This window comes from Hyperolius riggenbachi, chromosome 9 (assembly GCF_040937935.1).
Source record: "Hyperolius riggenbachi isolate aHypRig1 chromosome 9, aHypRig1.pri, whole genome shotgun sequence".
NCBI lineage: Eukaryota > Metazoa > Chordata > Amphibia > Anura > Hyperoliidae > Hyperolius > Hyperolius riggenbachi.
Genome location: NC_090654.1, coordinates 28880833 through 28906699, shown reverse-complemented (window position 1 = coordinate 28906699; position 25867 = coordinate 28880833). Strand labels below are relative to the sequence as shown.

The 25867-nt window shown below is 47.1% G+C and overlaps 1 protein-coding gene across 2 annotated transcripts in view; it reads right to left on the bottom strand.

Annotated features, from left to right (window-relative positions):
• Positions 1–2438, bottom strand: part of CHRNB2 (cholinergic receptor nicotinic beta 2 subunit) — a 60241-nt gene extending 57803 nt beyond the window's left edge. The window contains exon 1 of one of the 2 annotated variants that reach the window (XM_068252274.1): positions 1650–2438. In XM_068252274.1, the coding sequence (XP_068108375.1) occupies positions 1650–1731 (82 nt within the window). In that variant the 5' untranslated portion in view covers positions 1732–2438. The remainder of the gene's footprint in view (positions 1–1649) is intronic. The other variant, XM_068252275.1, reaches the window with a different exon arrangement.
• Between the last annotated feature and the right edge of the window lie 23429 nt (positions 2439–25867).

The following is a 25867-nucleotide window of genomic DNA, read 5'->3' as shown; positions in this document are numbered from 1 at the left end:
GTGTCACTGATCACCATATACACTGTGTCACTGATCACCATATACACTGTGTCACTGATCACCATATACACTGTGTCACTGATCATCATATACACTGTGTCACTGATCATCATATACACTGTGTCACTGATCATCCTATACACTGTGTTACTGATCACCATATACACTGTGTCACTGATCACCATATACACTGTGTCACTGATCACCATATACACTGTGTCACTGATCATCATATACACTGTGTCACTGATCACCATATACACTGTCACTGATCACCATATACACTCTGTCACTGATCATCCTATACACTGTGTCACTGATCATCCTATACACTGTGTTACTGATCACCATATACACTGTGTCACTGATCACCATATACACTGTGTCACTGATCATCATATACACTGTGTCACTGATCATCCTATACACTGTGTCACTGATCATCATATACACTGTGTCACTGATCACCATATACACTGTGTCACTGATCACCATATACACTGTGTCACTGATCACCATATACACTGTGTCACTGATCATCATATACACGGTGTTACTGATCATCATATACACTGTGTTACTGATCACCATATACACTGTGTCACTGATCACCATATACACTGTGTCACTGATCACCATATACACTGTGTCACTGATCACCATATACACTGTGTCACTGATCACCATATACACTGTGTCACTGATCATCATATACACGGTGTTACTGATCATCATATACACTGTGTTACTGATCACCATATACACTGTGTCACTGATCATCCTATACACGGTGTCACTGATCATCATATACACTGTGTCACTGATCATCATATACACTGTCACTGATCCCCATATACACTGTGTCACTGATAAAGTGTTGCACAGCAGTGAACGTTGCACCACACACTGTATATACACAGCATACTCTACTGTCTACATATGCTCTATGATAGGTAATTACTCCTAGTACTTAATAATCCCTTTACACTGTTCATTGACCATGTACAGATCGGTCTGTCTGTCTTGTGTATATATAGATAAGTTACACGTACACACAGAGGCACGCAGTATAACATGTTGGCACAGCAACAGAGATTGAAATTCAAAGGCATGTGTGCTGAATAGAAGTATATAGAGAGACAGAAATATATAGATACAGAGAGAGAGAGCGAGAGAGAGAGAGAGACGACCTACACAGTGTGAATGTAACTCACATAAGCCATACACTCAGTAATATACACACACACACACACACACACACACACACACACACACACACACACACACACACACACACACACACACACACACACACACACACTAACCAATACACATAGTAACACACACACTATCACATGCACACTAACACACAATAACCAATACACATAGTAACACACACACGATCACATGCACACTAACACACAATAACCAATACACACACACACACACACACACACACCCTCATACACGCACGCACGCGCACACACAGATATATATATATACACACACACACACACACTGTATACACACACACACACACACACACACACACACACACACACACACACACACACACACACACACACACACACTCATACACACACGCACGCGCACACACAGAGTTCTGCAATGGAGTCAGAGGGGTGCACCTGCTGATGGAGTGTTGGGGTACTCACTCTTCAGGAGCCCGAGTAGGAGGAGGTTCAGGAGGAGGAGGGGGGCCATCATCATCCTCCAGGGTTGTCACAGCTTCATGTCCCCCCCAGTATGTACAACCCTCCTGTCTATACAGCTCTGTCTCTATAATCTCCAGGACCTCTGCATGTCTGTGCTGGGGTGTCCCGAACCCTCTCCCCTTCCCAATATCCTGCCTGGTATCCTGTACCCCCAGTACCCCTTTACCTTTACTCAGATCTTGTCTATTTACCTCTGTACCCACTCTGTCTCCCCTCTGTGTTCCTAGCCTATATTCCTATGTCTGTAGGATTTCTCTGTACCCCACTATTCCACCAGTACCTCCTTTAACTCCACTGCGTACCCCACTATCCCACCAACACTACCTATAGCTTGTCTCCCTATCCTCCTTATCCAGCAGTCATTTACCTTCAGTCTGTACCCCTGAACTCCCCGAACACCCCCTTACGAACTCTCTGTAAAATTCTGTCTCCTTAACACCCACTTATCACATATCTACACTTCTCCATCCCCTTACAACCCCCTCACCTCTTCTGTGTGTGGCTCTCTATTCCCCAGCACCCTGTACCCCTCTACTCCAAGCACCCCCTTATTTCTGCCCTGCGCCCATCTATTCCCAAGGTCTCAGAACCCCTTTTATCCCCAGCACCTCCTTATTCCTCTCTGTACCCCTCTATTCCCCAATACACCCGGTTATCTATTCTTTGTACCCCTTGAACCCCAACACACCCCTTTATTCTTTGTACCCCCTATTCCCCAATACACCCTGTTATTGGCTCTATGTACCCCCTAACACAAACACGTATTTCCTCTTTGCACCCCCTATTCCATAACACACACCCCTCTTTCCTCTCTGTACCCCTCTATTCCCCAACACACTCCTTTCTGTACCCCCTTTTTCTCCTCTTTGCTCCCCTCTACCCACGGCACCCCCTTATGCCCCCTCTGTACCCCTTACTTTTCCACTGTAGCCCTCAGCACCCCCCTATCTCCTGACTGTACCCCTCTTCCTCCCGGCACCCCCCAATCCCGGCATGTGGCCGCTGTCCGCGGTGCTGAAGCTGCTACTGCTGTAGCCCCGGCCGCTGTCCGCGGTGCTGAAGCTGCCGCTCGCCCCCCTCTAGCCCTCCGTGTGCCCCCCCTCTGTCCGTGTGTACGTGCCCGGGTGTAGGATGCCTGGTCCCGGGTGTCCTCCCGCACTGCGCTGGCTGTACAGACGGACGGATGGACGGCCGGACGGGGATCCCCAGTGTCAGCGCCGGAGGAGGAGGATGGAGAGTCAGTGCGCAGGCTCCGGAGCTGGCCACCGGGGGGAGCCCGAGATGCCCAGCACAGTCCAATGCATGTCTGTCACTGGGAGAGCCTCCCCCCTCCTCCCCCTCCACTGTATATATTGTGTATCACTGTGTGTACCCCTCCCCCTCTACTATATCCTGTGTTATATCACTCTTATGTATACCCCTCCCCCCTCCCACTGTGCACTCTGTGCTGTATCATTGTGTGTGCTGTGTACTGTGCTATATGCTATGTATACTCCATGCCATGGTGTGTACCCCCTATTATCCTCTATGTACTGCATGTCATTGTGTGTACCCCTATTATCACATATGTACTGCATGTCATTGTGTGTACCCCTGCTACATATAGTGCTGTATTACTGTGCACCTCTGCCCCCTACTGTGTGCTGTGCTATATGCTATGTATACTCCATGGCACTGTGTGTACCCCTATTATCCTATATGTATTGCATGCCACTGTGTGTACCCCTACCCCTGCTACATATAGTGCTGTATCAGTGTGCACCTCTGCCCCTACTGTGTACTGTGCTATATGCTGTGTATACTCCATGGCACTGTGTGTACCCTTATTATCCTATATGTACTGCATGTCATTGTGTGTACCCCTACCCCTGCTACATATAGTGCTGTATCACTGTGTACCTCTGCCCCTGCTGTGCACTGTGCTATATGCTATGTATACTCCATGGCACTGTGTGTACCCTTATTATCCTATATGTACTGCATGTCATTGTGTGTACCCCTACCCCTGCTACATATAGTGCTGTATCACTGTGTACCTCTGCCCCTGCTGTGCACTGTGCTATATGCTATATATGCTCCATGGCACTGTGTGTACCCCTATTATCCCATATGTACTGCATGTCATTGTGTGTACCCCTACCCCTGCTACATATAGTGCTGTATCAGTGTGCACCTCTGCCCCTACTGTGTACTGTGCTATATGCTGTGTATACTCCATGGCACTGTGTGTACCCTTATTATCCTATATGTACTGCATGTCATTGTGTGTACCCCTACCCCTGCTACATATAGTGCTGTATCACTGTGTACCTCTGCCCCTGCTGTGCACTGTGCTATATGCTATGTATACTCCATGGCACTGTGTGTACCCTTATTATCCTATATGTACTGCATGTCATTGTGTGTACCCCTACCCCTGCTACATATAGTGCTGTATCAGTGTGCACCTCTGCCCCTACTGTGTACTGTGCTATATGCTATGTATACGCCATGGCACTGTGTGTACCCTTATTATCCTATGTACTGCATGTCATTGTGTGTACCCCTACCCCTGCTACATATAGTGCTGTGTCACTGTGTACCTCTGCCCCTGCTGTGCACTGTGCTATATGCTATATATGCTCCATGGCACTGTGTGTACCCTTATTATCCTATATGTACTGCATGTCATTGTGTGTACCCCTACCCCTGCTACATATAGTGCTGTGTCACTGTACACTTCTGCCCCTACTGTGTACTGTGCGATATGCTGTGTATGCTCCATGGCAGTGTGTGTACCCCTATTATCCTATATGTACTGCATGTCATTGTGTGTACCCCTACCCCTGCTACATATAATTCTGCATCACTGTATGTGTACTTCTTCCCCTACTGTGTACTGTGCCAGTGGCGAAGCAATAGCGGGTGCAGAGGTAGTGACCGCACCGGGGCCCTTGGGTTAGAGGGGCCCAGAGGAGCCCTCTCTCGACCGCAGTATTAGCACTTTATTGGTCCTGTGCTGGCAATAATCACTTCTACAGATGCTTTGAATAGTAGTGATCATTAACAAGCTGTTCCTTCTCTTCTTGCACCTCTGACACTGCGGCTGTCCTTGGCAGGATTTGTTGCGCCGTATGAATTATGTATAGACAGTGGAGTAGCAATAGGGGGTGCAGAGGTAGCAACCGCATCAGGGCCTTCCCTCAAGCACAATATTAGCTCTCTATTGGTCCTGTGCTGGTAATAATCACTTCTATAGATGTTTTAAATAGTAGTAATCATTAACATACTGTTCCCCAGAGGCGTAGCTATGGGTGGGCAAGGGAGGACACATATCCCCAGGCGCAGTACTGTAAGTGGGCGCAGAGCATGGCCACCACACCCCCAAGTGAGTGAGAGGCAGCTCACTGGCTGCCTGAAGTGTCTCTGCTTCTCTCCCTCGCTCTACAGAAGTGTTAACAGCAGCAGAACAATGTACATTTGACTATCTAAATGAGGGGAACAGCATTTGTACATTTGGCTCCACCCATGACCACATTCTGAAGCGTGGCCATGCCCAATTTGTCCAGAGGGGGGCGCAAAAATCTGTCTTTGTCCCAGGGCCCTGAAAAGCCTAGCTACGCCTCTGCTGTTCCCCTTCTAACCCTGTGGAAATCCTTGGCAGGTTTTGGTGCGCCATATCAATTGGTATGAATAGAGTGCTTGGGGGGCCCCATGTAAATCTTGCACTGGGGCCCATAGCTTCTTAGCTATGCCACTGTACTGTGTACCCCTATTATATGCAGTGCGATATCCTATATGTAGTGCATGTCACTGTATGTACCTGTACCCCTACCATCATATATTCTATATTCTTTATATTATATTCTGTATATTCTATATCTACTGCATTTCGCTGTATGTACCCCTACTGTATTTGTGATATATCACTGTGTACATGATTATATACTGTACTATATCCTGTATATAGTACATGTATTTAGCCCTACCCCCTACTATATATTGAGCTATATCACTGTGTGCGCACCGATCCCTATTATAAACTTATTTTCATCAGTGTGTCTATTATAGTCTGTGCTATATTCTATGGGCTTGATTCACAAAGCGGTGCTAACTGTTAGCACGCCTGTGAAAACCCCCTTAGCACGTCTAAACGAGCTTTTCGCGCGTAAAACTTTACGCGCACACTGCACAGAGCGCAGGGCGCACCGCGCGAAATGCCTATTAAAGCCTTGTGGGACTTAGCGCGCATAAAACTTTGCGCGCGTAAAACTTTGCGCGCGTAAAACTTTGCGCGCGCAACGTTAGCGCGCGATCTGATTGAGAAATCCGGTGCTAACCTACTTAGCACCCTGGTTAGCATGTCTAAAGACTTTAGACGTGCTAAGTAGGTTAGCACCGCTTTGTGAATCAAGCCCTATGTCTACTGCATGTAACTGTGTGCACCCCTATCCCCATCATATACTGTTATCTCCTATATCTATACTGCATGTAACTGTGAGTACCCAGTGGTGTAGCTGATGATCTTGAGGCCCCAGTGCAAGCCTTACATGGGGCCCCAAGCACTCTATTGATATGAAGCCCCCTCAGAGGTGTAATGAGATTAATGAAATTAAAGAGACTCTGTAACACTAAAAAACAACCCTCTAGGGCAGTGATGGCTAACCTTGGCACTCCAGCTGTGACAAAACTACAAACCCCATCATGCCTCTGCCTCCCCGAGTTATGCTTAGAGCTGTCAGAGTATTGCAATGCCTCATGGGACTTGTAGTTCCACCTCAGCTGGAGTGTCAAGGTTAGCCATCACTGCACTAGGGGATACTCACCTTGGAAGGGGGAAGCCTCAGGGTCCCAATGAGGCTTCCCCCTCCCCTGTAGCTGCAGGCAATCCAGTGCTGTCTCCCCCGAAGTATCCCGGAATCCTCCCTCAACAAGCCTGACAAGACTTGATATATTTACCTCTCCGGGATCCAGCGCAGGCTCAGTAGCTGCGCTTCATTCCGGTAGAAGTAGCCGAGCTCAATCGTATCCGCTCTACTGCGCAAGTGCAAAGGGCTCGCGCCTGCACAGTACAGCGGATCGTTCGGGTTCGGCTATTTCCGCCTTACCCGAATGAAGAGCTGCTAGGGGTACAGGATCGCGGTAGGTAAATATTTACCTCGCCGCAATTCGGGGGTCCCGGCAAAGCAACGGAGGGACGGGGGAAGCCTTGTTAGGATCCAGAGTCTTCCCCCTCCCGAGGTGAGTATCCCCAGGGGCACTTTTTTTCCTTACAGATTTTCTTTAAGGAAGCAGTTAAAGAGGAACTCCAGTGAAAATGATATAATAAAAAAGTGCTTCATTTTTACAATACTTTTGTATAAATGATTTAGTCAGTGTTTGCCCGTTGTAAAATCTTTCCTCTACCTGATTTACATTCTGACATTTATCACATGGTGACATTTTTACTGCTGGCAGGTGATGTCAGTGGAAGGAGATGCTGCTTGCTTTTTGGCAGTTGGAAACAGCTGTAAACCGCTATTTCCCAAAATGCAAGGAGGTTCACATACAGGATGCTGCCTGGACCATGGTCCTCACTGTTTCCTGTGGGAGGAGTTTCACCACAATATCAGCCATACAGACCCCCCTGATGATCCGTTTGTGAAAAGGAATAGATTTCTCATGGGAAAGGGGGTATCAGCCACTGATAGAGATGAGGTTCAATTCTTCGTTACAGTTTCTCTTTTTTTCTCGTGAAATGCACATATAGAGGTGTTCATTACCAGCCTAGCACCAATAAAAAGCTAATAGGATGGATAAAGGAGGCTTGCTGATGGACCCCTCTGGTCCAGGGGCCTGAGTGCAGTTGCAACCTCAGCACCCCCTATTGCTACGTCGCTGTGTGCATTCTATAACACTGTGTGCAACCCTATCCCTACTATATACTGTGTTATCTCCTATATCTAGTGCATGTAGCTGTGTGTACCCTATAAGGCTATGTGCACAGTGAGAGTTGCGTTGGGTCCCCTGTAACAGTGGGAACACAGCACAACGGGAAAGCGTCGTCGCACATTATCCACACTTTGCGTCGCATACAGTGAAGCACACAGTCAATGAAAGGTTTGCTTCACTGTACTGTTAACACAGACATTGTGTGTCGGGTTACTCACTACATGCAGTGCGCTGGTATACCGCACTCTGTCAGACCGCACAGCAAAGGCCGTACTGTGAATATTGCGTTGTTTTTGTAACGCAGTGCGATGTTCTATGTTGCGTTATGGCACACCGCAATGCCCCGCTGTGAACCTACCCTTAGGCCCCGTTCAGACTATGTGCGTTCCTAGCAGTTTTTACAGAACGCGTGCGGGCAGACTTGGCGCATAGAAACGGCTACTAATGTTTTCTAATAGTCTCGTTCACATGTATGCGTATGAGCCGCATACGTTTCTCATCCGCATTGCTGCACGCAGTTCTGTGCATCATGCACAGAAACGGACGCAATAAAAGTCTATAGATGCGTATCAAAAACACGTACCATTGCGTGTTTAGCGTACGGTTCCCTCCGCGTTTCCCATAATTCTTTTCTGTTTCCTGTGTGACGTGTGTGTGCAAAACGCAATGAAAAACGCATTTGAACGCATAGAAAACGCATACAAACGCATGCGTTTTTTACCTTGCGTTTCTTTAAATTTATACGAATTCTGCAAACGCTGACAGTCTGAACAGGGCCTAACACTGTGTGCATATCTGATTCTATTATATACATTGCTATATCCTGTATCTACTGCTTGTAACTGTGTTTACCCCTACTATAAAATGTGCTGTATTACAGTGTGCACCATTGCACTGTTATATACTGTCTTAAAGAGAACCCGAGGTGGGATTTAATTATGTTAGTGGGGCACAGAGGCTGGTTGTGCACACTATCACCAGCCTCTGTTGCCCCATGGTGTGCCTCCAGGACCCCCCTGTGCGCTGCTATACCCTCCGCAGTGCTAGCGACACACAGCGTGTCGCCAGCACAATGGAGTTGTGTCGCCAGCATATTGGGGTTGATTCACTCAAGGTTGGTAAAATTCCTGGCGATTTTACCGCTACTTATGCTATGTACATAACAAGCATTGCGCAGATAGCACATCCTGTGTTTTCAAATTAGCTGCTCTGTCAAGGCAGCCAGCTGACACAGCTGAGAGATCAAATTACACTTGTGATTAGTCGCAGATGAGGGGGAATTAGACAGGCTAAACTCTCTAAATAGATACAGGGTGAATTTCTCTCTCTTCCTTCTGTCCTGGGCAAGAGTTCAGGTCCTCTTTAATGAATTAACCTTTCTGATCCAACTAAACAGTTTTGCTTGTCTTTTTTCTTTTGGATCTTTGAATTGATTTGTACAAATCCAGTTCTTTTTCTTCTTTTATCTGGCACGGCTTCGGAGGACATATATTATATTTCTCTATCACAGTGCAGTGCTAACATTCTGTGAAACATTAGACCTTGGTTGCCTAGATACTTAGTGCATATAAAGCACCATCAACTACTTAATCAAATTTCATATTTTTTCTGATCAGAAACCTGTATTTTCAGGAATTTAGGTGAAGACCCTGATGCTGGAAAGATGGAGCGCAAAAGGAGGAGGGAACAGCAGAGAATGAGAATGCAGATCGTATCTTCGAAGCAACAAACATGAGCTTGGACAAGCTTCAAGAGGCAGTAGAGGATAGACGTACAGTGACCCGATTTTTCTAGCCCCAGGTTTTCATAATTGAACTCTTCAGAGAGATAGGGGATTCAATTACCTTCTGGTCATAGTTTCCTTATCTTATCAGAAATCGAATGCTTTCTGTTATTTGCATGCTGAGATAAGCTTGTTACTGTAGCTAAAAACAAAAAACTTCCCACAATCCTGCTGGCATCGTTCAGTACCAACTCATTCAGACCAGCTAAACAGGAAAAAAAATTAAGGGGCATATAGGGATCTATTTTGGGGGCACTAACTATTTTGGGGCAAATTTTTTTTGAAAGGAGGTGTTACAAGAAGAAATCTACCTTATGCTGGGTACACACTATGAGATTTTATGGTCGATTTACTGTCAGATTGATTATTTCCAACATGCCCGATTTTGTTTTCAGTTCGATTTCCGAGCATTTTGCGATCCGTTCACTTTAATAGACAAGACAAGACAAATAACATTTATATTGCGCTTTTCTCCTGGCGGACTCAAAGCGCCAGAGCAGCAGCCACTAGGGCGCGCTCTATAGGCAGTAGCAGTGTTAGGGAGACTTGCCAAAGGTCTCCTACTGAATAGGTGCTGGCTTACTGAGCAGGCAGAGCCGAGATTCGAACCCTGGTCTCCTGTGTCAGAGACAAAGCCCTTAACCATTACACCATCCAGCCACCTAGGAAATCGATCGGAAAGCAAATCGGGCCAGTTGGATATAATCGATCTGACAGTAAATCAGCCAGAAAATTTCATAGTGTGTACCCAGCATAAAAGCATAGGATAGCCCTGGGTTGAAAAAAGTGGGTGGATTCCATGACCACACCCTCCCAGATCCTGGGTGTCGTTGGTAGTCTACGTGTGAAGTCCTAGCATTCCCTCTTGTAGCAGGACATGTCACACGTATCCCTGTGCTCTGTATGTTTGGCTCTATCGAGACTGCTGTAAAGTTCTGTGGATGCTATGGCTGTCAAATTCACTACAAGTAACTACATACAAGATGGCCTCAATTCTGGTAGCTATGTTGTGAGGTAAATATTTCTTTGTAGGTAAAATACCTCATGAGGTATTTTCCTCCTTTTTTTTTTTTTTTTTTTTTTTTTTTTTTTTTAGCAGCGGTAAGTATTTCAGCGGTAAGCATGCAGTAAATAAATAATAGTAGTCTTTAATTGTCTTCCATAAGTTAGGATAGTCTTTGGAAGATTTTTTTTTTTTTTTTTTTGAGGGGGGAAGGTGTATTTGATTATGTAGCAACTTATGAAAAGTATATTTATAGGCATCCCTTATAAAAAAAAAAATCCATTAAATATTAGGAGTTTTATTTCTACTATTCTTTTCTATTACACAGCCTGAATAGGAACGACACTAAACTGCAAGATGCATACAAATTGACTTTACCTCTGTGAGGAAATGCGGAAAAGCCGCCGCGTGTGCCAAGAGCTAGGCGGCTGACTCCGCGTCCTACGCGGCGGTTTGCACGCGTCTGGTTGTGTGGTGGAACGCGGAAAAGCCGCCGCATGTCCTGACAGCAAAGCGGCTGTTTGCATGCAGCAGCATGTGCTTGGTGTGGCTGGGTCTGTTAGTGCACCTAGGCACTGGGGAGAACAAGCCAGACCAGACTCGGGATAATTGTCACTTTCTGGTCTGGGTGGGTAAGGGGACGACTCTCCACCAAGGCTGGATCAGTAGTCCAAGAAAGCAACGGAGGCACCAAAAGTCATCTATAAAAAAAGTTTAAAAGGAGCGGGTGGACTTTCCTCATTAAGGAGACAGTTCTAGGATGATCACATTAATTCTTTTATTGAAATGGGGGAATAAAATCTATATCAATGCGTTTCTTGGGACAAATCCTGCTTCATCAGGCAAATATGCAGTATGGGAGAGTGAGCACTTCTCTATAGGTGGTCTGTTGGAGTAAAGATGTATTCTGAAACAGTGAAAATGTAAAGGTGTCTGGTTCACATGGAAATTGTCAGTTGACCAGCACATGCATGGACTTAAAGAGGAACTCCAGTGAAAATAATGTAATAAAAAAAGTGCTTCATTTTTACAATATTTATGTATAAATGATTTAGTCAGTGTTTTCCCATTGTAAAATCTTTCCTCTCCCAGATTCACATTCTGACATTTATTACATGGTGACATTGTTACTGTGGGCAGGTTATGTAGCTGCTTCTAGCTGTTCTGGCAGTTACAGACAGCTGTTTCCTGTCTGTGAACATTGTTACATTGTGGCAGTTTGCCCAGAGTACCGTGGTCCCAGAGCTTCTTGTGGGAGGGGTTTCACCACAATATCAGTCATACAGCGCCCCCTGATGGTCTGTTTGTGAAATGCAATAGATTTGTCATGTAAAAAGGGGTATCAGCTACTGATTGGGATAAAGTTAAATTCTTGGTCGGAGTTTCTCTTTAAAGAGAATCTGTATTGTTAAAATCGCACAAAAGTAAACCTACCAGTGCGTTAGGGGACATCTCCTATTACCCTCTGTCACAATTTCACCGCTCCCCGCCGCATTAAAAGTAGTCAAAAACTGTTTTAAAAAGTTTGTTTATAAACAAACAAAATGGCCACCAAAACAGGAAGTAGGTTGATGTACAGCATGTCCACACATAGAAAATACATCCATACACAAGCAGGCTGTATACAGCCTTACTTCTGAATCTCAAGAGATCACTGTAATAAAAAAGTGCTTCATTTTTACAATAATTATGTATTAATGATTTAGTCAGTGTTTGCCCATTGTAAAATATTTTAAATCCCTGATTTATGTTCTGACATTTATCACATGGTGACATTTTTACTGCTGGCAGGTGATGTAGCTGCTGCTTGCCGTTTTGGCAGTTGGAAACAGCTGTGAACAGCTATTTCCCACAATGCAACAGGGTTCACAGACAGGATATAACATAAGCAAGGAACACTAGCTAGGAACTGGAGCAATACAAGGAACAGGACTAGGAAGGATTCGCTACTTCTACGCAGAAGTGAGCACAATCCACACAAGGTAACAGGAACAGGACTAGGAAGGATTCGCTACTTGCACGCAGAAGTGAGCGCAATCCACGCAAGGTAATAGGAACAGGACTAGGAAGGATTCGCTACTTGCACGCAGAAGTGAGCGCAATCCACGCAAGGTAATAGGAACAGGACTGAACTTACTAAGCACGGGTGATCACACTAAGTGCAACCTACCAAAACGTGCTGGAAGCTGACTGACTGAACACAGGATATAAACAGTTCGAGTACGTATATATCAGCGACACTGATGTAGTAAGTGCCTTATTTTTTTGTTGGTGGCCCCAGCCAACATTTTTCTATGGGGTCCCATGGTTTCTAGCTATGCCCCTGATTGCTGATGTGTGTCGGCTGGCACACTACACTGGAGCACCTCTCCACCCAAAGAACCAGGGGGCTTCCAGGTGACTATGATTATTCTGTGATTTGCTAGCAACCACTTCCGCCTCCTGGATGAAGCTAATGTGTCCCTTAGGAGAAATTGTCGCCCATCACCTGCTATTCTTGTATCGTACAATGTCTTCTCTAGCCAGGAATAAGCGTTGCCATGTACCGTGAACTACAGTATATATATAGTATCATATAAAATAGCATATAGCAATCCCAGAGCTGGGACAAGATCCTTCAGCACCCGAGGCTTAGACACCAAAGTGCGCCCCTCCATTCTTCCCACCCCAGCCGTCACTCACTGATTGCTATTAGACTAAGAGGCTCCCCAGGGCCCCCACCCCACCTAACACATTCATCTCTAGATATCTGGCTTGCAGTCACTGCCATGTATCCCCTTTTCTTCTTTCTCTCTGCTTCAACACAATAGGGGAATGATAGCAAGTGAGTTGTGCGCCCCCTCCTACACTGCGCCCTGAGGCTGGAGCCTCTCTTGCCATAAACTACCAGTTGAATCTTCCTACATTCACTGACAAATGCACAGGCAGGAGGGTTAGGGAGGGGATAATAAAGTCTATGGGATGTTAGTTCGACGGTGTAAGTTAATTCGTTGGAGCACCGGTCCAAAGCAAGCCTAACAAACATATTTATTGGAATATAAAAATTGTCTATAGAATGAAATACTTGCGTCAATTGCCCATAATTTCTTTGTACTTTTGCACAGCTCCCGACTATGCAAATTAAATCGCCTATCCATAACACTTGGGGGTGATGGCTTTTTTGGGCTGTCTTGAAAAACATGTTAATTGAAGCAAATGACTTGTTGGGTGTCGGACGCGGCGGGCTGTTAGGGCAATCCGTCCAGCTAATCAGGCGCTTTTGGTCTGATGAATAGCCATGGAAGATGCATGTAGCAGAGACGCGGTCAATAGGCGCGGATAATTGCTCCATGACAAGGACGGCATGGCAACAAGACCCCGTACCGCCGAACGCTCATCAATCACACTGTATTGGCAATCACTTGTTCTAAAGACGTAGCACAGAGGACAAGATGAAGACGCTTCAGCTTCTATTGTGTCTGTACAAACTCAAATTGCTGCTTCTTCTTCTTTTTTTTTTACCGCCAAGCCCGTTATCAGCGCTGCAGTCTGGAAATATAGCAGCATTAAAAGATCTGAGCAGCCGTGTCGAAACTTAATGAGAAGATAAAATACAACTTCTTGGTGCGGTGGCCTTGGACCGCCATTTGAAAGACTTGTCATAATTGGAAAGTACGGCTGTGGCGGAATTAGCTTCTCGGAGCAAGCGTGGGCCTGAGCTTTCAAGTGGCTCCGGAGCTGTAACCGCCACAGGCGATTCATTCGTAACTTTGGTGCATTTTTGTTAGTGGCACTCTAACAGTGGACTGTATGCGCTTTACCGTGCAGAATTTAAAGGCCACGGTCCGTACAGAAGGGGTATCCTAAAGTTTAAAGGGATACTGTAGGGGGGTCGGGGGAAAATGAGCTGAACTTACCCGGGGCTTCTAATGGTCCCCCGCAGACGTCCTGTGCCAGCGCAGCCACTCACCAATGCTCGGCCCCGCCTCCGGTTCACTCCTGGAATTTCTGACTTTAAAGTCAGAAAACCACTGCGCCTGCGTTGCCGTGTCCTCGATCCCGCTGATGTCACCAGGAGTGTATAGCAGAAGCCCAGTATGGTCTGTGCCTGCGCAGTACGATCCTGGTGACATCAGCAGGATCGAGGACACGGCAACACAAGCGCAGTGGTTTTCTGACTTTAAAGTCAGAATTTCCAGAAGTGAACTGGAGGCGGGGCTGGAGCATCAGTGAGTGGCTGCGCGGGCACAGGATGTCTGCGGGGGACCATTAGAAGCCCCGGGTAAGTTCAACTCATTTTCCCCTGACCCCCCTACAGTATCCCTTTAAATTGTTGAAGTAAAATTGATAAATAAAATGGCCACCTGTAAGCCATTTTGCCATACTCCCTTTGTTCTATACAGCATAAGACTAGTTCTCTTCTTTCACATGTTTTCATGGGTTTGGAATGTGCTACTAGGGATGATTTGTCTGTCTTGTAGATAAGGATGACGCTGTGTGAATCTCACCAGTCAAACTAGCCTTAAATTAAACAAGCTACTGATGAAATATATACCTCTAATAATAATTAACGACTGACTGATCTCATCCACTTATATATTAATATGTATTCATTTATGCTGTATTCTGTATTCCAATAGTTAACTTAGAGATTTTGTGATGATCCAATCAGGTTATTGGTAGGAGGAATGATTGTAATGTGTAATTTGGGGTATATAACTTCTGTTTCCTGCCCTCCTCGGCAGACAAATATTTCGTCTCCTGTACAGTAAATAAACCAATACTTTACTTCCAAGACATCGATTTGTGGTATTTCATAACATTGTCACCCGGAAGTTTTTATGGTATATTGATGGAACTTTGCCAGTGTCAGCATTGGTCCTTAACCACCCTGGCGTTCTGATTAAATCGCCAGGGTGGCTGCGGGAGGGTTTTTTTTAAATAAAAAAAAAAACTATTTCATGCAGCCAACTGAAAGTTGGCTGCATGAAAGCCCACTAGAGGGCGCTCCGGAGGCGATCTTCCGATCGCCTCCGGCGCCCAGAATAAACAAGGAAGGCCGCAATGAGCGGCCTTCCTTGTTTTGCTTATATCGTCGCCATAGCGACGAGCGGAGTGACGTCATCGACGTCAGCCGACGTCCTGACGTCAGCCGCCTCCGATCCAGCCCTTAGCGCTGGCCGGAACTTTTTGTTCCGGCTGCGCAGGGCTCAGGCGGCTAGGGGGGCCCTCTTTCGCCGCTGCTCGCGGCGAATCGCCGCAGAGCGGCGGCGATCAGGCAGCACACGCGGCTGGCAAAGTGCCGGCTGCGTGTGCTGCTTTTTATTTGATTAAAATCGGCCCAGCAGGGCCTGAGCGGCGACCTCCGGCGGTGTTGGACGAGCTCAGCTCGTCCAGACCGCTCAGGTGGTTAAAGAAAAGCTGTAACGAAAAAACCTCCCCTGGGGGGTACTTACCTCAGGAGGGGGGGGGGGGGGGTCGTTGGGGAAGCCTCCAGATCTCTTATTCTCCTCGGTCCCACGGCAGCAGTGATAAAGCTCCCCGAACAGCGGGGATGTAAATATTTACCTTCCCGGTTCCAGCGCAGGCGCAGTATCGGCTCTCCGCCTCGGAGATAGGCAGAAATAGCCGATCGCTGTCGGGCCGCTCTACTGCGCAGGCCAGGCATGGTCGGAAGAGCCAATTTCCGATTCCGCTGTAATTCCGCATACCGTCATAACGAAATTCCTCTACCGCTGCATTCCGGCGTAATTCCTCTACATACCACGGAATTCCGCGGGGTACATTTTCCGTAATTTTTAAATGGATTTCCTTAAATTTCGGAGGAATTACTCAGTCGCTCATTTGAAACATCGTTTTTGTATCTGAAATTTAAGATGATCATCAATACTGTTGATAATAGTCTATTGTTAATAAAGTTGATTTGTACTTTTTAAATTTGGTTAAAAAAACGTACTTTCGTTTTTTGCGGAAATCCGTTTCTTTTGTAGTGCGGAGTGATTGGGTGGCGCCCAGGCAGAAGTTCGCAGATGTCGCTTCCAGCCAGTAGTCCCTGAGTGCATGTGGACGGCGATAGTGAAGAGAGTTACCAGGACAGGAGGAGTGACGTCAGCATCAGCAAGCATTTGCAAGTGATTTCACCTGCTGATCATGATTGGTCAACTAATTCCGCATCTCCTGATTGGTGAAATTCCGATTCCGGTATTCCGCATATTCCGACTACCGTTTTGTAATTTCCGCGTTCCGCGGTACAATGCGGACCACCCAATTTCGGCGGAATTTCGGAAAATTAGCTTCTGCGGAATTCAGAAGCTCATGCCTGGCGCAGCTGCAAGTCTCCTGCGCAGTAGAGCGGACCTGACAGAGGTCGGCTATTTCCGCCTATCTCCGCGCACAGAGCCGCAACAGCGCCCCCGCTGGAGCCAGGAAAGGTAAATAAATCAGCGCTTATCAGCGCTTGTCAGGCTTGTCGAGGGAGGATTGCTGGACACTTCAGAAGAGCCAGCGCTGGACTGCCGGGAGCTACAGCGGAGGGGGAAGCATCATAGGTACCCTGAGGCTTCCCCCTCCCGAGATCAGTACCCCCCAGGGGAACCTTTTTTTGTTCCATGTTCTCTTTAAGTGAATCATGGGAAAATCAGTTAATTATATCCTTTATTTCTTTTACAGATTGTGCCAGAAGTGAATGACACAATTGTGCCAGAAGTGTGAGATGGAAAAAATCGAGGCTTGCAGTGTGACAAAGTTCCTGTATTTGAAGAGTAATGGTGCTCAACCAAAAAAAACCCTCTTTCTCCTGTTCCCACTGCGTCAGCATCTGTCTTGAAAGGTGTTGTTTTCTGGAACGGGGTTCGCAAACGTAGAGCGCAGTGTGCAGATACCTTATGCTAAATACATGTGATGCAATTTCCCATACGATTGACGGGAATCAGACAATTATTTCTCACATGTCCAATGTGCTTGTGTTCAATATTGGGATTGATCATGGAAAAATAGACACCTTTATCAATCGGGAGCAGTTTTGACATGTACACACGATGCAACTTCCTCTCAATCGGACGGGAAATTGAATCGTGTGTACCCAGTAGTGTTGGGCGAACAGTGTTCGCCACTGTTCGGGTTCTGCAGAACATCACCCTGTTCGGGTGATGTTCGAGTTCGGCCGAACACCTGGTGGTGTTCGGCCAAACTGTTCGCGTTCGCCCGAACGGCTCAATTCCTGGCCGAACCTGGCCGAACAGGGCCCCTGTTCGGCCGAACAGGGCCCTGTTCGGCCGAATACGGCCCCCCTATGGGTTCGCAGGCATAAGGGGGGAGCATGCCCCGATCGCGGGGGGGGGGGGGGGGTCGGAAATTCCCCCCACCCCCTCCGCTAGCGCTCCCCCCTCTGCCCGCTTCCCCATACAAAAGTTTAAGGAAAGTACCGGTGGTAGTGGATGGCCTGGCAGTGGCACTGTGGAGTGAGGAGGAGGAGTCCGGAGAGTGACGCGTTGAGGGAGGCCGGGCAGCGGGCGTGAGGTCAGAGAAAGGGCGGAAGTACCACAAGGGTACTACCGCTGAACCGCCCGCTGCCCGGCCTCCCTCAACGCGTCACTCTCCGGACTCCTCCTCCTCACTCCACAGTGCCACTGCCAGGCCATCCACTACCACCGGTACTTTCCTTAAACTTTTGTATGGGGAAGCGGGCAGAGGGGGGAGCGCTAGCGGAGGGGGTGGGGGGAATTTCCGACCTCCCCCCTTATGCCTGCGACCCCATAGGGCCCCCAAAAGCGGGATGTTCGGGGAGTTCAGGGTTCGGCCCGAACATGCCGAACATCGCGGTCATGTTCGGCGAACTTTCCCGAACCCGAACATCCAGGTGTTCGCCCAACACTAGTACCCAGCACACATTAGACATATGCAATTGGTAATTTATAATTTTCCACACACTACCATAACTGACGCAGGGGCAGATTTGTACTTTTTACCACTCAAGGCCCACTATCACCAGCTGCCCCCGGACTGACCGCATCCTACCCCCCCCCACCCCCCGCAACATTATAAGGTCCGCTTAGAACATTTAGTGACATGATGGCAGGGATTAGATTGTAAGCTCTCTGGCGTGCAGCACATTCAGTGAGTGACAGGCAGCTCAGAGAGCACTGTAAGTGCCCGTTAGTTGCCCCCATCATCCCCGAGTACCAGATCCGGCTATTGGTAGTCGCCCACTACTATGTGCAAACGGGCGTATCTGGGTAATTTAGCGCCTATGGCAAACACTGAAATTGCGCCCCCCCCCCCCCCCCCGCCACCATCAGACCACTTTGCCCCATAATAACAGCTTCTTTTCTTGCAATGTTAGCCCCCAAGTAAAAGTAACCAGAGGTAGCACCCTAGTATAGGTAGCCAGAGGTAGTTCACCCAGTATAAGTAGACACCAGTTTACGTTGCCCTCCCAGTGTATGTAGTTTGAGATGGCTCCCCAGTATAAGTAGTCCACCAGTATAGGTAATGAGAGGTTCCCCTCAGTATAAGTAACCCCACAGTAAAGGTTTGGTAGGTGTGTGTCCCCCAGTATAAATAGACCCCCCCCCCCCCAGTATAGGTAGTGAGAGATGTCCTCCAGTATAAGAGCAGGTACAAATGCCTGAGAGGCATCCCTCTGTATGATGGTGAAGCATGAGGGAGGAGCATGGCGCCCATGGTGCTGTGGCGCCCATGGCACAAGCCATGCCTGCACCCCTCTAGATAAAACTCTGCGTAGCAAGGCGAGTGTTCGGCTGGCTAACTACTACTGCCACCCTGCTGCCTACAGCCCGCCCCTTGCTTTTCTGGTTCTCTAGCCTTTGTGGTCTTAACCTGAAATCTGGCCATGAACTGAGGCCAGTTTCATTCATGAGGATTTAAATGGTTGGTCGTCTGTCTTTGAGGGTTAAACACTCCACTTTCTTCACTGTGGCCGCATGGACCTTCGGTAATGGTCTTCCAGGTCTTGGCTCATCTGCGTTGGCTCCTCTGTGAGGGACATGTGACCACTTTGGGAATTCCTTGTCCACACCTCACAATAGTGCTATAAGATCGGCAATCGTTTCTATGAACTGCCATCATCTCACCATGAATTGGCTGGTTGCTATTACCCTTCACATGCTGGAACTTTTTCACGCTGCCAGCCTCAATCTGTTCCATCTGATCTCACACTTTAGTCACTTCTGGCTCAATCTAAAAAAGAATGAAAAGATACAATGAGCTGACTGTCGTAACATCATGCCCCAATGATGGCAATGACAAAATTTCATGAATATAACATCACTTCCAGGGGTGTTGATTAAAACTTTACGATAATCCCTCGTAATTTGATGGAGAGTTAAAATTTCACTGGAAGAAGAAAAACATCTTTTCACTCTGGACAGCATGGAAGGGGTTACAATCCTTCTTGGGAGGTCCCTGGGGGACTTTGTCCCGGCCGTGGGTATACCCAATGGCAGCCATCAAATGTGTGCTACAGTGAAATAGCATTTACCCCATACAGGCCCAGATTTATGTCACAGGAGCCTACAGGCACAGATGTCTGGGAACCTTAGACTCCGCCCTCCATGAACCTACAAACCCCTCACAAAACTGTGCCGCATGTGTGCTGGCTGTCCCAGCTGTCACTTCTCCCTTACTTCCCTTGCCTGTCATAGGTAGTGTAAAGTTGGGGTTCGCAGCCAGCACACAGTACAGTTTGTATAAAAACAAATTCTGTTTATTCAACCAGCAGGAAATTAAACAGCTTGACATCAGCAGTAAAAGGAAAATAACAGGAAGCTTACTTCAGCTTTGGTAAAGGTAAAGTCCAGTTTGTTCAGATACAGCAAGTCTCCAACAGGACCAAACCACACATAAATCACAGTCCAGTGTGTGGCCTGGCCTTCGGCAAGCTTTCAGCAATTTTATTTGCAATACTCTTGAGACAAGAGTTTCAGTAGCCAGCATGCTACTCCTCCAAACACCTTCCCTGACTGCCTGTCAGAGCAGCCCTTATGAATCTCATTACCTGAGCTGAACAGCCCAGAGGAAAACAGGTGTGGCCCGAGGTGGGATGGGAAGGCCTGCCCATCCTTCCCTCCCATCCCAGGAGTCCGGCCCTGAAAAGAAAAAACACACAGGCAGCAATTGCTTGCTGCCTATAAAACCCAGGCTCCTTTCCACGGACCACACGTGCTTAAAGGGACCAGAGTCCAAACAGCGGGGAAACATATCTCCCGTCCAGCACCCAGCCTTGATGACCTCTACAGTAGCTACAGGTGCCCCTTAGTATTAGGTAGCCAGAGGTAACCTCAAGAAGTAGCTAGAGGTGCCCCAAGTATTAGGTAGCCAGAGGTACCCTCTACATTATGTAGCTAGAGGTGCCCCCAAGTATTAGGTAGCTAGAGGAACCTCAGTATTGAGTAGCTAGAGGTGCCACTGACTGAAGGGAGATCTCATCAGTGACAGTGGAATGCAGGGTGAGTAACCTCTCAGTTACACTCCGCTCAGGACTTTACATTGGGAAGGAGGGAGGCACTCAGGGAGGGGAGTGAGACACCTCTCCATCATGAGGCGCCTGTAGGCACGTGCCTACATTGCCTTATGGTAAATCCGGCCCTGACCCCCTATGTCATATTTGCCCCTTTGTAAATCTGCTGAGTTAGGCATTGAGGTTTGTCCATGCCAGGCCATTATGTGTCAGGATGTAGATTGTGTCTCGCAGCAGGGTGATCATGTCATCGGATGTCTCCCTGGGCAGCTGATTGGGCGAGTCAGGCCTCTGGCGTCACTGACAGCTTCCTATATAACACGTATAGGAGGGTGAATCAGTGTAAGAAATATAGATAATATTTATATTTACAGCCCTGGAGTGAAAGTGCTGCAGACAAGCTGCTTCATAGGAGATAGAAAACATGACAATAATTACACTCTAATTATAACAAAAAATGACAGAAGATAATTATTGAACATGTCGATCAACTCGGCGTCACCCGCTGTGCACTGTGTCACTCCACCGCCAACACTGAGAGCAGCAAATTATCAACTTATAACCAGAGTGTCACCCCCAGTGTCTCTACTGATTGTGTATGTATAGACGCTGCACAGTAACACTTCTCTTGTCCTGTATGCTGGGTGCAATTCTCAGTATCTGCTCTTATTCTGTATGTATGGACGCTGCACAGTAACACTTCTCTTGTCCTGTATGCTGGGTGTAATTCTCAGTATCTGCTCTTATTCTGTATGTATGGACACTGCACAGTAACACTTCTCTTGTCCTGTATGCTGGGTGTAATTCTCAGTATCTGCTCTTATTCTGTATGTATGGACACTGCAAAGTAACACTTCTCTTGTCCTGTATGCTGGGTGTAATTCTCAGTATCTGCTCTTATTCTGTATGTATGGGCACTGCACAGTAACACTTCTCTTGTCCTGTATGCTGGGTGCAATTCTCAGTATCTGCTCTTATTCTGTATGTATGGAGGCTGCACAGTAGCACTTCTCTTGTCCTGTATGCTGGGTGTAATTCTCAGTATCTGCTCTTATTCTGTATGTATGGAGGCTGCACAGTAGCACTTCTCTTGTCCTGTATACTGGGTGTAATTCTCAGCATCTGCTCTTATTCTGTATGTACCGACACTGCACAGTAACACTTCTTCTCTTGTCCTGTATGCAGGGTGTAATTCTCAGTATCTGCTCTTATTCTGTATGTATGGAGGCTGCACAGTAACACTTCTCTTGTCCTGTATACTGGGTGTAAGTCTCAGTATCTGCTCTTATTCTGTATGTATGGACACTGCACAGTAGTAGCACTTCTCTTGTCCTGTATGCTGGGTGTAATTCTCAGTATCTGCTCTTATTCTGTATGTATGGACACTGCACAGTAACACTTTTCTTGTCCTGTATGCTGGGTGTAATTCTCAGTATCTGCTCTTATTCTGTATGTATGGACGCTGCACAGTAACACTTCTCTTGTCCTGTATGCTGGGTGTAGTTCTCAGTATCTGCTCTTATTCTGTATGTATGGACGCTGCACAGTAACACTTCTCTTGTCCTGTATGCTGGGTGTAGTTCTCAGTATCTGCTCTTATTCTGTATGTATGGACGCTGCACAGTAACACTTCTCTTGTCCTGTATGCTTAGTGTAATTCTCAGTATCTGCTCTTATCCTGTATGTATGGAGGCTGCACAGTAACACTTCTCTTGTCTTGTATGCTGGGTGTAATTCTCAGTATCTGCTCTTATTCTGTATGTATGGACGCTGCACAGTAACACTTTTCTTGTCCTGTATGCTGGGTGTAATTCTCAGTATCTGCTCTTATTCTGTATGTATGGACGCTGCACAGTAACACTTCTCTTGTCCTGTATGCTGGGTGTAGTTCTCAGTATCTGCTCTTATCCTGTATGTATGGAGGCTGCACAGTAACACTTCTCTTGTCTTGTATGCTGGGTGTAATTCTCAGTATCTGCTCTTATTCTGTATGTATGGACGCTGCACAGTAACAATTCTGTGTAAGTCTGGATATTGTCATTATGTTGATGTAGTTAGATCCAGGAGGACTGCTTGTCCTTTTGATGCTGATCCGCAGCCTTCACCTTGCTCTTTGCTCTCAGCCACGTGCGGTCGTGCTGCGCTGCCGGCTTTAGGTGTAGGGGGTCCCTGGGGGCCTCGCTCAGCAGCTCTCTGAGTGACGGCTCCTTTGATTGTGCCAGAGTGACCTCCATCCTCGCTGCACTCGATAAGCCACAACCGAGACTCTCCCCTCTCCACAGTCACCTTGATGGAGACGGTCGAGGTCAGAGCAGAGCTCTCTCCCATCACGGGACATGCAGAGATCCCCACCGCTCTCCTCTCACAGGGAATGTATATCCAGCGACAAATCATAAACGTTAGCCTGCCCTCTCCCTGCAGCAGAGCCCACTCACACACGGGCTCTTACCTGCGTCCTATTACATCTATATATCCCATAATGCACCCAGGGATAGCTCAAGATACAATGGCGTAGCTCCCAGCTGTCCCTCTTTTGGTGGGACAGGCCTTCTTTTAGAACCTTGTCCCTCTTTCCTCCTCATGTGTCCCTCTTTCAGGACTCTGTGCAAATATATCTATTTTATCTACTGAAAAATGTGTCTAATTGACTCTAAACTTTATTGATGGGGACTTAGATTAATGAATGGGAATTGCATTTCCATTCATTAATCTCCCCTCTAATGGGTGGCAACAAGTACCTGCTCTGTGTGGGAGCGAGCGGCGGCCATCCTCCGCAATAGACGAATATGTACTTCCCTGTGCAGAAACTGAAGTCCTGCGGGACGTAGATATACTGTCTTAAACCACATAAGTGGCTAATACTCTCTTAAGGGCCCTTTCACACCAGAGGGATTTTTCGGCGTTTCACATCTAACTCGGCGTTTTGGAGCGTTGCGTTTCAACGCTCCCAGGAGCTTTTTCAGGGCTGTTTACAGCCGAAGTTGGCTGTTGGCGTTTCAATGATAGTCAATGGAAAACGCCAACTTCAGCGTTTTCAAAGCCTTTTCAAAGCGTTTTACAGCTATCTTTTTCACTTATTTTTATAGAAGAAAAAAAAAGGACGTTTTCATATGGGCTAAAACTCTTTCAAAAGGCTTTGAAAACGCTATGTATTGGCGTTAAGCAAAAGGCTGACTTTCAGCCTTTTCTACCGCAGCCTCTGGTGTGAAAGAGCCCTGGTAAAACCACATGGCCAATAATAGAACAGGGTAGATAAGCATTTTGTTTACATTGTAGTTACTGTTACTAAGGCTGGGATGGACTGAGCATTTTCCTGTAAGGTGACAAATGAGGGATCAGTGGCGTATCTAGAGGGGTACAGGCATGGCTCTTGCCATGGGCACCACAGAGTCATGCCTGCCTCCTCCTTCCTCATGCTGCAAAAATACTGGAGGATACCTCTCACTACCTATACTAGGGTGGGGGGGCTATTTATACTGGGGAACACCTCTCATTACCTTTACTGGGAGGCATATCTCACTATTGGGGAGGGGGAACTACTTACACAGGGGGACATCTGTCACTACCTGTATTGCGGGAGTAGGCTACTTATACTACGAGACAACTTTTACTACCTATCCTGAGGGGTAATTATTCTGGGGGGAAACCTGTCACCAACTTTACTGGGGAGGGGGGCTACTTATAATGGGGGACACCTCTTACCACCTATACTGAGGGGACATCTCCAACCACCTATACTGGGGACACCTCTCACTCACATTGCTATTTATACCGGGGGCTATTTATGCTCAGGAGACACCTCTAACTACCTATACTGGGAATATAACCTGGGGGGCCACCTATACTGGGTGGACTGCCTCTGGCTACCTATACTAGAGTACTCCCTCTGGGTACCTATACTAGGGGGCTAACTCTAGTGACTTATACTGGGGGAAGGGGGCAATTTCAGTGTTGGCCATAGACACTGTATTACCAGATACGCCCCTGTGAGGGATGCACTCAGTTTTGGCTGTTGTTTCTTGTGATCTCTTCCCTAGGGAGGGAAGTCAGTGACCTTTCATGAGGGTTGATTCATTAATAAATGAATATCTGCAATGACTTCCCTCCTTTGCAGCTGCTCACAGTGAAATCTTCTTAGTGTCACGGCTTAGGAAGGTCTCAGAGGAGCGAGACTTAACTTCTCCTCCAAGCAAGGTAAACATCAGCTCAGCGCGGATTCAGGAGGCTCTCCGGATACTTCCAGCCGGGGATCAATCAAAGAGCCATCAAATCCGCCACACCGAGGATTACACTGTAGATAAGAAGCGGACATTTCTTAAAGAGGCCCTGTAGTGACAGAGTGCAGTAAATTATTCAGGACACCCATTTTGATGGCAGTTTTCCTGGTTTCATTATCAGGAACACTTCCTATATACATGTATATTACCTATATATTGCTAAATATTGATATGTAACGGAATTAATGTAAAAACGGCACCTGGAAGAAAGGCTGCAGAGGATTGGCACTAGTAGAATCTAGGTAAAATGACTGATATTTATTCTACTACTTAATTCCAATAGTAAAACATCGGTAATTTGTACCGCTATTTTACTATGTCTTACCCTAACCCTACTCTCACACATAACCTCCACTACCGATGCCTAACCTCAAGACCTCTCTCTACCGATTCCTAACTCTAAGACCTCCCTGTACTGATGCTGAACCCCAAGACCTCTCTCTACCGATGCCTAGCCCCAAGACCTCCCTCTATGCCTAACCCTAAGACCCCTCTTTACCGATGCCTAACCCCAAGACCTCCCTCTACCGATGCCTGACCCCAAGACCTCTCTCTACTGATGCCTAACCCCAAGACCTCCCTCTATCTATGCCTAACCCTAAGACCCCTCTCTACTGATGCCTAACCTCAAGACCTCCCTCTACCTATGCCTAACCCTAAGACCTCTCTCTACCGATGCCTAACCCTAAGACCTCTCTCTAC